Source organism: Lytechinus pictus, chromosome 3, assembly GCF_037042905.1.
Source record: "Lytechinus pictus isolate F3 Inbred chromosome 3, Lp3.0, whole genome shotgun sequence".
Classification (NCBI taxonomy): domain Eukaryota; kingdom Metazoa; phylum Echinodermata; class Echinoidea; order Temnopleuroida; family Toxopneustidae; genus Lytechinus; species Lytechinus pictus.
Window position 1 is genome coordinate 14,154,023 of NC_087247.1, and position 14,425 is coordinate 14,168,447.

General features: G+C 36.2%; 1 protein-coding gene across 2 annotated transcripts in view; it reads right to left on the bottom strand.

Annotated features, from left to right (window-relative positions):
* LOC129257776 (uncharacterized) overlaps positions 1–14,425 on the bottom strand; it is a 62,692-nt gene that overhangs the window by 11,972 nt on the left and 36,295 nt on the right. For both annotated transcript variants that reach the window (XM_054896173.2, XM_054896174.2), the window contains 7 exons: positions 12,424–12,501; positions 8,416–8,487; positions 7,521–7,592; positions 6,543–6,620; positions 5,705–5,791; positions 2,958–3,032; positions 1,766–1,840 (listed from right to left, as the gene is read on the bottom strand). In XM_054896173.2, coding sequence (XP_054752148.2) covers positions 1,766–1,840; positions 2,958–3,032; positions 5,705–5,791; positions 6,543–6,620; positions 7,521–7,592; positions 8,416–8,487; positions 12,424–12,501 — 537 coding nt within the window. The remainder of the gene's footprint in view (positions 1–1,765; positions 1,841–2,957; positions 3,033–5,704; positions 5,792–6,542; positions 6,621–7,520; positions 7,593–8,415; positions 8,488–12,423; positions 12,502–14,425) is intronic.

Genomic DNA, 14,425 nt, shown 5'->3' on the forward strand with positions numbered 1-14,425 from the left:
ACTTTCATGATTTTCACAATATGAGTATATGGTATGATAGAATTACACAGGGACTTGGGGAAAGATTGTCCCAAAGATTCTCAAAAGAGCCCGGAAAAATCCCCATTTACTTGAATGTTACAGATCAAGGCAGTAAGTTGCAAGAAGTTTTTTTTACCTTTTGCAGCCCGTCTTTCATTATTTTCAAATAAGGTCACATTTCATTCATTTTCTTTTTTAATAAAATATTTATAGAATTTTGAAGAAAGAAGAAGTCATAAAATTTTATAAGTCATTCTTGGAGGAAAACATACACACAAAAAATAATCTAAATTAAAGGGGAAATTCATCCTGATACTAAGTTTAGTCCTGAAAAATCAGAGATAAGTTTTGATGAAAATCTATTAAAGAATAGGATAATTATAAAATAACATTTTTATTTGTGATGTCATATGTGTAGCTCCCCAATCTATCCTGTGATTACTATAGATTTAAAATAACATTTTTCTTATACAGTGCGTATAAAAAAAAAGTTTACACTTTGAAAAAGCCCTGGGAATTAAAAAATATACAACATGTGGGTGATTCTTTCACATAAAATCTTGGTTTTGGGTCTCATCTATCCAATGAAAGCAAAAATGTTGACACAATGTTACACTTGAGTGAGCACTGTCCTTTTTTGTAAAGCTCGCAGAAATCTGTTTGCGCAGAAATGCTCGTTTTCACGCTGTGTCAAGGGGAAAGGGCGAAATCAAACTTGCCCTGTGAAACATTTCTCATATATTACCCTTGCACTTTTAGTCAATTGAATAAAACGGATAGATTCAAGCATTTTGTAACAATTTTGCCACCCAAATATTTCAACACATAGTAAGCACAACCTTTACCGTTTTTGTGCCAGCTGGATCTGAGGACATAACTTAATCTGAACAAAAGTTTATATCAGACATCTCCAGCATTTGTTCACTAAGTTTTTATTATTTAAAGTGGGTTTACATTTCATTTTTCATTTAATACTTGTTTCTCCACACTTTTTCCAAGCTTGACAATGATTAACAAAATGAAAATCAAGCCTGAGCCATTTCATGTAAATCACAGCTCATTGTAAAGCAAATATCGTCACGATGGCCTCGGTGTGTAGGGGAGTGGGGTGGAGCGCAATGCACTCTTTGAAGTATTTTGGACAAGGAAACAAGTTAAAAAGGGTAAAATATATCTTCAAATCAATTTTACTAGCTAAATTCAACGTGTTCTTCATGATTAAGGTCTACTTTTATTCGCATAACTATCTCAAAGTTCTGCGCAAATCATTTTTCACTAACTTTTCAAAAGTAAGTGGTGCTCACTCAAGCAGAAATATTTTTCGACAGTTATATCGTCATTTGCTTAAATGGATCTGTACCAATGTCAAAATGTGGAAAAATCTTCAGGATATTACAAATGTGTAATTTTACAGGATTTTTTCTAAGTGTAAACTGTTTTTTGATACGCACTGTAGAAAGGGGTATCAAATAAAGTGTCTGAATATAAATATCAACCACACAAATGTAATCACTTAGAATTTTTTGAGAAAATAGCATTTTGGGTAGTTGATATCATTCAATCTATACGAGAGTTGCTTGTCTGGGACGTCACAGGACCAGAACTTTTTAAAAATCCATAATTTCATTATTCTTTAATGGATTTTCATCAACCTTCACCATTATATTTCTTTATTTTTTTTCTTTTATTCAAAACCAATCTTACTATTTAGGGTAAACTTTCTCTTCAATAGGAACAATCTTACCTTGCAGGCATAACATTTTCCACAATCTTCAAGTCTACTACATGACACACATGCTCCACAGGCAAAGAACAAGGGCTGCATATCAAAGACAATAACAAAAAAAAAAAGTAAGAAGCCTTCTCAATATATAAATGAATTTAAACTTTTAGTTGTTAAAAATTTTATTTTTATTTCTTAAATTTCTTTCAATTCTTGATCATTTTGTTTTCTAGGTCTTTTCCCCATATGATATTATTTCTGTTACCAGTCTCTGTTACCAGTCTACCAATAATTTAATCTATTTAACACACTGTCATCTCAAATAAATAACATTTTCCCATTAATCTATCTAGTCATCACATCACAGTTTCTGTGCTTTATCTTTTGGAAATAAGCCTTGATAATAAAGTGTATCTAATCATTAATTTCTTTTATTCCCTTTATAGTCTTTCATACATTCATTCAAAAAATCAATTAATCAATACATTCCTTCCTTTTACTAAAACTACATGTACTACTACTACTACTACTATTACTACTACTACTACTACTACTTCTACTACTACTACTACTTCTACTACTACTACTACTACTACTACTACTACTACTACTTCTACTACTACTACTACTACTACTACTACTACTACTACAACTACTTCTACTACTTCTACTACTACTACTAGTACTACTACCAATAGTTTGAGTGTAATAGGATTAATATGCAGGTCAACTCAGGAGTCAGAAACGAAATGTCTCTAAGCTGTCCTATTTTGCAATTGCATTTACAGTTTCTAAGTCAGATGAAATGTCAAAATCTAATTAAGATCAATATCAATTTGAATTTGACTTGAATCAATCATTCCTCTCTGTGAGACAAGCCCTAGGGAAGCATTTCACAAAGCAGTTTGTCTGTGATTTTCAATAGACATTACGCACTGATACCACAGCGCCGTCATCATAGAGGCTGAAGCCATTGTCTTGCATATGTTGGTAATCTGCAGATGGTGCATCTCTGACAAATCCATTTACGTGCATTCCTATATCCTCTGGGGGAGGGCGCTATGAGAATGTGACATCAGATGCATAAGGTCTATAACAATGAAAGCAAGTGCATCTCATTGGCTGGAATTTATCTGCCAAAGAACATCACTGACAAAAGGACTCATGACACATTCCCAAGGGATCTCATTCTTTTGGTCTGATTTCTACTCACCCCTCTCTTCAAAGGTTTTGAAAGCGGAGGGTCCACAGGACTTGAAAGTGGAGCTTCCTGCGACTTCTTTGGGTCCTGTTCAACAAAAAACATATCACCAATATTTGAAATTCATTGTACATTTGTTGTACGTAGTTTGCCAAACATTAACACACGATAGTCATAATTCTTGAATACGTTGCGTTTTTCATACATGTGGGTCAGATGCATAAAAAGTAACAACTGCTTTAAGCACAAGCACTTGCTAGCCAGGTAAAGATAGATAAAGTCTGATCAATTGCTTAATTTCATATGCATAATTATTTGATCGCTCTTATAACAAGCAAATGCCAGGTATTTGAACAATAGCAACATCACACTATTGCTAACATGACTCACAGAATAATGATGGGACTCGTATGCAAATGGTTTCGTAAAATGGCAGTGCAAACTATATTGCTATTCTCATGAAGTATTCCTTTCCCGAGATGTACAGTGCGTCCCACAAAAAACGAAACCGAGATTTATCGATGATTTATCATAACTTAATCACAAATAAAATAGACAAATGACCTACCATTGTAAAGCTTAGAATCTCCTCTTTCATCTGAAATTACTTAGATTATTTCTCATTCACGCATGAGTGAGCAAAAACAATTTGAAGAGGCGATATCAAAAAGTCATTTGGCGGGCTGTATCTGGGTTTCAAAAAGGAAACCACATTTTAAAAAAATTCAATATCTGCTCTTTAATTTGAAACCTCAATTACAGAAAATGGTCAAGAAATAACAAGGTTCTGGTTATTTGAAATAAGCCTTGAATTTCAATAATTTCATAAAATTAAGAGGTTCTGCAGGCTAGCGTTTAAACTCACTTGACACTCCGTTTTGTTGACGATCAGCCATGCATGAAGTCTTTTGTTAACCATGCGATAGCTTCTGTGGGAAACCGGTGAAAACACGTTTATTTAATGAAATTATGGAAATACAAGCATTGTTTCGAGGGAACATAACTTTTTTACTTCTTGACCATTTTTTGTGATTAAGGTATCAAATAAAAGAGCAGATATTGAACTTTTTAGGCATGTGATTTTCTTTTTGAAATTCAGATACCCCCCGCCAAATGAGTTTTTTGTATCCTTTCTTCAAATTGTTTTTGCTCACTCATGCGTGAATGGGGAATAATCTAGGTAATATCAGATGAAAGAGGAGATTCTAAGCTTTACATTGGTAGGTCATTTGTCTATTGTATTTGTGATTAAGTTATGATAAATCATCGCTTAATCTTGGTTTCGTTTTTTTTCTGGGACGCACTGTATATTGTATATTACTCCTCTAACCTGTTTCCAATCGATAAATCTCAAAAAATCAATTGAATATATTTAAAACATTATTACTGTAATATTATTATTTTCACAGAATGCAGAGGTTTGTCAATGTGGGCCATCAAGTCCGGCATAAACAAAGTCTGTTCCTGTCAAGGGGCCCAATAGAAAAATGTTGGCAGAGATAGATGAAACCATCAACATATCAACAGTGCAGCTGCAAAGACTGCTTCCTCTCAAGCAGCTGAAGTATACACGCATGAAGATCAAGCATCTTGAGCAAAGCCATCAATTTCTTTTGGACAACTTGCGTTCAGTTTTTCGGTTTTTACTTCCGATCAATTTCCTATCTGAAATCAAAGGATTTCTCTCTATTATATAGCATACAAAACAAAATTTAAAGAGAGAAATGTTGAGGCAAAATTGAAAGTCATCTTAAAGTGAAGAACCAAATATATTTTGGTTTCCTTTATTTTACTGACAAGTGCAGTTTATAAGATGAATGTCATTTACTAGTCATGCCTGTCGTACAGGTTATTGGGCTTCAGTTGTCCTTTACGCACATTGCAAGGGGGCTGATCTATTGCTCCATCATCATTGTCATCACTGTCAAATTCTTCTTCCTCGCCATCGTCATGAGAGTCGTCTGAGTCGTGGAAGAAGCGTGCCACTTTTTAAAGCACAAAGTGCATTATGATGCACTTTGGGATATTCTCCAGCATCTGGCGAATCCCGCAACTGATGATGGGAAATTGTTGTTTCAGTTTCCCAAAGGCCTGTTCAATTACGACAAGGTTTCTTGTATGAGCCCTGTTGAAGAAATGCTCTACTGGCGTGTCTGGGTCAGCAAATGGGGTCATCATGTGCAGAGATATTCCATACCCAGAATCCCCTAGCAACGTACGTTTCTTGAAACATGGTTTAGCTCCGACGTTTGAAAAAAATCTAGAAATCGAGAACGGATCTGGGCAAGCCCACATGAATACTGGTGAATTGTAGCTCTTGTCACATGTCGCCTGGAGGTTGAAGAATGAAGTTTTTTTGGTTAATACACTCATCCCCAAAGTTGGCGTTTGGTTTACTAATCCAGATGCAGGTGCAGTCAATCGCACCGATGGTGATCTCTGGAGTAATATCCTCTCGATTAATTTTTTTCCTATACACCTTCGGTTTCTCTCCCACGTGCACGAACATGATGATGAAACGCGATGGTCATGATCAAGCAAATGCTTAAAAAGACCTGAGCAATATGTTCACTTTATGCATACACTCTCTAGCTATGAGCTTACTCGAAAAAGCTTTTGGTTGCAAGCAATTGCTCTTCTTTATGCATAGGTAATCAACAAAAGCTAAGTAAGAGTCTCACAAGCGCAATTGCTACATTTTAGGCATCTGACTATATATGTACACTGAACATAAACCACTTTAAAAAATCTATACTCACATATTTCTTTAACAGACACTTTCTGAAGATACATTGGTGCTTGAATTCTTTCTTCTTATCTTTACCATGAAGACGAGCTTCCCTAAGCTAAATACAAAAAAATTGAATTTAATAATTGTAAAAAATATATGATACGATATTAAAAGACCTTGGTTTAAATACTGATCACATACCATAAGGTGGACCTAATGATACTTTCTGTATGGGGGACTTCACCCTTCTTAGTTTATTGCCACTAACATTTTTAAAAACATTTTGTGGCCAAAGCACTCTCGGCACTCAGTCCCTATTTATACCCCCCCTTCACCTCTGCCATAGGCAAGGTATGTACTCATTGACTCAACACATCTTCAAAGGAGGAGTTATGAGCTAATTCTATTTTAATATTGATTATAATATTCTGGTAAATCATAGATGCATCCCTAAAACAACTCTGAGAGCCTTAAAGATATGTCATTACCCCGATCATCTTACCCTAGCGTGACCGTATACAATGTAAGCACCTTCTCCACTCCCTGCAGAGCATTCCAACAAGAGTTTCCAAGCTCAAGAATAGGCATACTACATGGGCTTTCACACCCGATTGGATACAAATTTTAATACCTAGGTGGATTGAAGCCTCGCCAAAGGAATTTCGGCAGAATTGGGATTTAAACATATGACTCTCTGGTTGCAATGCGAGAGTCAGAACCGTTTATAAGGTTTACAGCAAACCTGAATTCTGATTTCAGTATTCCTAGAAGCATGCCCAACTTCAAATAATAAATCTTTCTACGAGAGCAGACTGCCGGTGATCTTGTGGAAACAAGTAGAACCACATAGAGTATGGAGTTCTTACCCAACAATTTTTACAGTTCCTGCAATTGATACTTGTTCTGCAGGCAACGCATTTCCCACAGCCTTCCTGCGTACCTTGCTGTAAACACAATTACAAGAAAAATAGCTCACGACAATTTATTGAATTTAGACACTGCAAATCGAACAAGCAACAATAACCACGTAAAATAAAGATAGAATTTTACACAATTTTCTTTTCGAAGTAGTCACATTGACAAATAATCGCAAAGAATTAAAGAGAGAAAGAGAAAGAGAGAGCAACATATAAAGAGAGAATATTCCTATGTAAATGATCAGCTATGCATTGGTAGTTTCTACTGTCAAACCACCTGCATATTCTCATTAACATGCACATAATCAGATGGTGGTGAATAATGTTGCGTCAAAGGAATGCTCGCGATAAACATCCATGTTTTTGTAGGATCATGGTCGGAGGTTCCCGGTGTGGAGCATTAAGATTTCCACCACTTAACCCTAAATAGACTGGGCTATTTCGATGCCTAAGAAGGCTTATGATCTTGGCCGTCGTGTTACTCATGGCATAATCTACAAAACTATAAGATCAAATTCTGCGAAAATTCTCATTGCTAATTAATTATGCTAATTTATGCGTAAAATCAAAAGTAATAACATAAGAAAAATTAAAGTGGGGATGTGACATCATCAGCTCAACTAACAAATATTCATGACGATGTGCATATAACTGTTTTCACAACATACTTAAAAATTCAATAACTTTGACATTTGTTATCAGATTTTGATGAAATTTTCAGCATTTTGCTCGGTGAATTTTACTCTATTTATTTAGATATAAAAAGTTTCAGCCCAGTGTACCCCTTTAAAAGTTTATGGTAAAAACTCTGCTTGACACTAATGCCACTGTCAAACCAACCAAAGCCATTACACTATTTCCAACAAAAGCGTACCATCGGTCGGTTTGGAGTCAGTGTCGGTATGACTGAAGCGTATTGCAACTTACCTGCTTAACGACAGGATGTCTTGGTTTCGAGTATCGAAATTCAGGGCTCATTTGATATCTAGGGCGTTTGACCTGAATACAAAAAAGACATTGAAATTATGGATGGTACAGCTTTGTCATTAAAGCTGGTTCCTCAGGAATATTGAAGGCCAAGTCCACCCCAAATAAAAGGTGAAAAAGAGTTATTTTAATGCAGGGCTTCACATATGGGGATCAACTTGTATTCCAAAGTCATGCATACCTTTGCAAATAGCGATCAACTCAAATTCCAAGTGTTCGTAAAGTCAAGCATGCCTTTCCAGTCAGGAATGAACTCACATTGCATTGTTTTGGGTAAAGTCCTGCATACCTTAACATACAGGGGTTAACTCACATTCTTAAGTCATGTATACCTTTACAATTAGGAATCAACTCAAATGTTAAATCATGCGTTCCACTACAAACAGGGATCATCTCAAATTCCTACTGCTTGTAAATTCATTTGTACCTTGACAAACAGGGATCAAATCAAATTCCAACTGTTTGTAAGGCCATGCATATATTTACATGTACAGATCAACTCAATTTCTCAGTGTTTGTAAAGTCATGCATATCTTTACAAATAGGGATCAACTCGAATTCCAATTGTTGTTAGTCATGTATATCTTTCCAAATAGATAAACTCAAATTCCAAAGTCATGCATACCTTTACAAACAGGGATCAACTCGCTCTCGTTCCATTTTCTTTTTTTTGGTAATGTCATGCAAAACTTTAAAAACAAGGATCGACTCAATCTGTGTTTGTAAGTCACAGAACTGATTGAGTTGATAGATTGGCCATCTCAACCTAACAATTTGATAGTACATACAAATAATAAAAAAAACAAAACAATTTAATAGTACCAGATTTACTTACTCTGTAATTCAAACACCACCGGAGAGCGCACTTTTGTTTCATTATGCCTTTTCCTCCATATTTCTTCATATCCTGAGTTTAAAGATACCGTAAAGATAAGTCGTGTAAAAAAAGGAAAATTAATTGTGAGCTATCAAACTATTTCAATGACATTTATGAAGAAAATCATGAAAATGTGGTCAACTGCAAAGGAATGCTCTTCAAGTTACAACTAAAACTGTTGAGCCATCTGATGTCATTCTGGTGCTTCAACACAAGTGATAGTAGCAGAGTTCATTCGAATAAAGTTTATCTGAGAGTCCTAATCTATGCTTAAATTAGTTTATTTAACAAGGCAAAGCGGTCTTGACACATACATGGCGAGAGGTGGTTTTTCAAACTCATACATCGCGAGATATAGTTTTCCAAACTGGGTTGGTAGACCACTTAAAATCGCTTCCAAGACCTCGTCGACCATACTCATTACACGTGAAACTGCTTTCCACCGAACTGGTTTCCACTACTAGTTTAAGGAAGTAGATAAGAACAGGGCCTACGATTATGATTTGGAAATCAATTTTGTTACAGACTTTCGCTACATAGATCCATCTATAATACTACTAATAATAATAACTTAGTCTTATGTAGAGTTTTTCATGAGATCCATATTAAAGCGCTTTACAATGTAGAAAGTATGAAATATAATAATAATAATAATAATAATAATTATAACATTTGTAGGGCGCTTAATACAGGTGTTTCTAAGTGCTCAGTTTTCTGCCTATCAACTAAATTACCGGGAAAAAAAAAAAAAAAAAAAAAAAAAAAAAAAACTTGATATATTCAAAGCAAAATTTTAAACAAACAAATGCAACTAAGATGTGCACCTCAATATAGACCAACCCACAACTGATACCTATACATTAAAAAGGTGGGTCTTTAGCAAGGTCTTAAATTGATCAAGGGAGTTGGCATTATGGATGTAAGATGGTAATTTATTCCACTGGATTGGAGCGAAAACGGAAAAGGCTCGATCCCCATAACTGGTATTTGTACGTGGTCCTAAAGTAAGCTGCAAGGTTGTTGAAGAACGAAGTGGTCTGAGTGAGCTAGAAGAGCGGAGAGAAATGAGATTAGAGAGGTATTCAGGAGCTAGGCCATTGATTATTTTATACGTCATGAGAAGAACTTTGAAAATGATGCGTTGGCGTATTGGAAGCCAATGAAGTGATTTCAGAATAGGTGTGTTCAGATTTTCTTGAAAGAGTAACAAGCCTTGCAGCACTATTTTGAATTCTTTGAAGTGGGCGTAAATGTGACAGTGGGATACCAGAAAGAGCAGAATTGCAGTAATCAATGTGGGAAGATACAAAAGCATGGGTAAGTTTAGCAGTTGTGGGTTGGTCGAGTAGCCTCCTCATTTTTCCAATCTTAAAAATACCAAAGGAGGCAGACTTACAAATATTCTTAACATGCTGTTGAAATGTGAGATTCTTGTCAATTGTCACCCCAAGATCCCTTACCAACTCATTACACATCAAAATACTATCGCTAGTGCTACTTGTGGTTGAGAGCATTGGGAAGGACTCTGTGTTTCTAAATATATAAACAAAAGTGAATTCAAATTATTAAACAAACAAGTGGAATGCCTCTGCGGTCTCACCTGCATCACGCGATTCAATATAGCAGCAGTGCTGACTTTGAAAACTATTATAAAATAATTATTCACAAAAAACACCATTCATATAATGATACGATACTACGTTCATTGACATTTGACCTTGATCATGTGACCTAAAACTTGTCAGTGATACTTGATTACCCCTATATCCACATTTTATACACTATATCTATAAATTTTGAAAGTTATGACAGCAATCTAATAATTACCTCTAAAATGGCCAAAGTTCAATGACCTTAAATGACCTTTGACTTTGGTCATGTGACCTGAAACTTGCATGAGATGTTCAGTGATACTTGATGACTCTTATATCCAAGTTTTATGAACTAGACCAATATACAGAGTTATGATGGTAATTCAACAACAATACCCCCAACATAGCCAATGTCCATTGACCTTTGACCTTGGTCATGTGACCTGAAACTCGCACAAGATGTTCAGTGATACTTGGTTACTCTTATGTCCACGTTTTATGAACTAGACCAATACACCAATACACCAATACACCAATTCAACAAATACCCCCAACATGGCCAAAGTTCATTGACCTTACATGACCTTTAACCTTGATCATGTGACCTGAAACTCGCACAGAATGTTCAGTGATACTTGATTACTCTCATGTTTTAAGTTTCATGAGTCAGATCCATAAACTTTCAAACTTATGATAGTAATTCAACAGATACCCCCATTATGGCCAAAGTTCATTGACCTTTGACGTTGGTCATGTGACCTGAAATTCACACAGGATGTTCAGTGATACTTGATTACTCTTATGTCCAAGTTTTATGAACTAGACCAATATACTTTCAAAGTTATGATGGTAATTCAACAGATACCCCCAATTTGGCCAAAGTTCATTGACCCTAAATGACCTTTGACCTTGGTCATGTGACATGAAACTTAGGCAGGATGTCAGTAATACTTGATTAACCTTATGGCCAAGTTTCATGAACTAGGTCCATATACTTTTTAAGTTATGCTGTCATTTCAAAAACTTAAGCTTCGGTTAAGATTTGGTGTTGACGCCGCCGCCGTCGGAAAAGCGGCGCCTATAGTCTCACTCTGCTATGCAGGTGAGACAAAAATTAAAAATTTTGACACTGTAAATGGTGCAATGTTGAATATGCCTTTTTCATGAGGTAAATCTTTAAATTGGATCTGAGCAATGTGATATGGGGGATAGAATGAGGGAAGCTAGAAGAGTATTCTAATAACAAGTGGAATGCCTCTGGCCGTCTCACCTGCATCACGCGATTCAATATAGCAGCAGTGCTGATTTTGAAAACTACTATAACTCGCACAAGATGTTCAGTGATACTTGGTTACTCTTATTTCCACGTTTTATGAACTAGACCAATACACTTATAGAGATATGATGGCAATTCAACAAATACCCCCAACGTGGCCAAAGTTCTTTGACCTTACATGACCTTTGACCTTGATCATGTGACCTGAAACTCGCACAGGATGTTCAGTGATACTTGATTACTATTATGTCCAGGTTTTATGAACTAGACCAACACACTTTCAAATTTATGGCTGTAATTCAACAAATACCCCAATTTGGCCAAAGTTCATTGACCCTAAATGACCTTTGACCTTGATCATGTGACCTGAAACTTGCACAGGATGTTCAGTAATACTTGATTACTATTATGTCCAAGTTTCATGAATCAGATCCATAAACTTTCAAAGTTATGATGGTAATTCAACAGATACCCCCAATTCGGCCAAAGTTCATTGACCCTAAATGACCTTTGACCTTGGTCATGTGACGTGAAACTCATGCAGGATGTTCAGTGATACTTGATTAACCTTATGTATAAGTTTCATGAACTAGGTCCATATATTTTCTAAGTTATGATGACATTTCAAAAACTTAACCTTAGGTTAAGATTTTGATGTTGATTCCCCCAACATGGTCTAAGTTCATTGACCCTAAATGACCTTTGACCTTGGTCATGTGACATGAAACTCAGGCAGGATGTTCAGTAATACTTGATTAACCTTATGGCCAAGTTTCATGAACTAGGTCCATATACTTTCTAAGTTATGCTGTCATTTCAAAAACTTAACCTCAGGTTAAGATTTGGTGTTGACGCCGCCGTCGCCGTCGCCGCCGCCGCCGCCGTCGGAAAAGCGGCGCCTATAGTCTCACTCTGCTATGCAGGTGAGACAAAAATCTTACATATTTAATTGTTATTCTATTGTGTTCAATTTTTTGACATCGATCTATCTGAATACCAATTTCCGACAATCAAAATCTGGAACGAAATTAATTGTAACATGTCCCAGTCCTTATCTAAAGTAGTAATAAGGGGAAAATAAAAGATATATCGACTTACTTTGCAAAAATTACATTGTCTACAGTCTCCCTTTATTTGGCATGGTTCACAATGTCCGCAAGGACGCCTTCTGCGTTGCTGAAAACAAGAAAAATGTCACAACAAATTGGGCTTTAATTGTAAATGGAAAAATACCAAAATGGGCTTTAATTGTAAATGGAAAAGAACAAACAGAATTGCCGTGCAACTGAAAAATACACTAAATTATACATCCTAACCCTGATAACATGTTATTTTGGAGGCTGGAAAGACTGACAGGTGGAAGGAGGAAAAGGTCCTACCGCCCCCCCCCCCCCCCCCCCCGCCGCAAGATCTTGGCTGTTGATCGTGCAATGGCAACAGATCATCAAAACAATCTAACTACTAGTAACTGAATTTCTTTGCAAAAATAACAAGTCAGTATGGATTATCTTGCCACTGGAAATATAAGTAAATATAGAGCGAGATCAAGGTTAAAATGTGATGGGCAGGACAAATTAAGATTTTTTTTGTTTGTTTGCAGGGCTACTTTTTTTAGCTAACCATCCTAAATTTGCTATATTGTATTACAGTTTATATTGGACTCTATGGCCCGTATTCTGAAGTCAGGTTTAACTAAGACCACGGTCTAACTCTGTGCTAAAATTATGGGGAGCAAAAAATTCAAAAATTCTGTTCATATTGTATATCTCTTTGTGCTTACTTTTTTGTTTCCTGTTGCTTTCATAATGAAGAAAAATACTTCAGAATACTTCAGTTATCATTCCCAGACAATTAGGAACAATTTCAGTGTCAAACGAGTTAATAATTTAGATGTGTACTGTTAGGGATTTGTGCCCCAATTGGCTCTCCATAGTTAAACCACAACTTTAAAGCAGGGTTTAATTTAAACCTGAGTTCAGAATACAGGCCTATGGCAGCTTCAGGTCGTTCTTTATTACTTTTTCCAGGGCTCTGTAGAGCATTTCGTGGGCAAATTTGCCCTGAGCCCCTGTGTATTTTTTCCTCCCTGGTGAAAAGCAAACCAATTGTAACTCCAGACACAAACAGCTACAGGAGTTGTGGAAAGCCAACTTTAAATAGTTTCTGGAACCACGGCAATGCCAGGATGATTCCACGACAGTTTTATTTTGGATACTATTTCTGAGTAAATCACCCCTTTTGGGACCTTAGTCAAACCAAAATAATAATTAAGGTCTAAATGTGAGTCCGTTTCCTCACTCTCAACTCTCTGGACAGGATTGTGGTGTCCAGTTTAACTTAGGCCATTACGGCAAGCGGAAAATGTAAAATCTTTGTTTACATTATAATAATAATAATCCGCTTTTATATAGCGCTTAATACATCGGAACGACGTGTCTAAGCGCTTTACAGATATATTATTACCCCGGTCATCGGATTCAATCAGTCATTCCCGCACACAATGTGTGCACACCCTCCACTCCCAGGGGAGTATTCCAGTCAGTCGCCGGTGAGGCGCACACGGTACTGGACAAGCTACAATGACTTTCACATCCTACCGGGTACCCATTTAGCACCTGGGTCGAGAGCGGCAAACTGTGGATTGAAGCCTTGCCAAAGGAAGCCAGACCGTGGTGGGATTCGAACACACGACCCTCTGTTTACAAGGCAAGAGTCAGAACCACTACACCACGGCTCCTCCACGCAAGCACATTATATTGGAGTGTTGCAAAAGAATTACGATCGATTGCAAGTCAATAACAATCAATCATAAATTTTGCTATTAATTGTAAATTTGCAGTTGATTGCTGGTCTTTTTCTATAAACCGGTCTGCTTTAGTTAAATTGTTCTATCACTTGTAAATATAAAACTAAAATTTGCAAATTGATTGCAAATTTCAAACATTTTTTTGCAACATCCCCTATGTTCCTTATGTTGTTCCTAATGTTTAAATGTCTTCTTTCCTAATGTTTGAATGATAAAGAAAACCGTTTCAGTCATCATTCTCAGACAGTTACGAATGAATTGAGTGTTTGAACCTGTGTTAAAGCTTTATGTCAC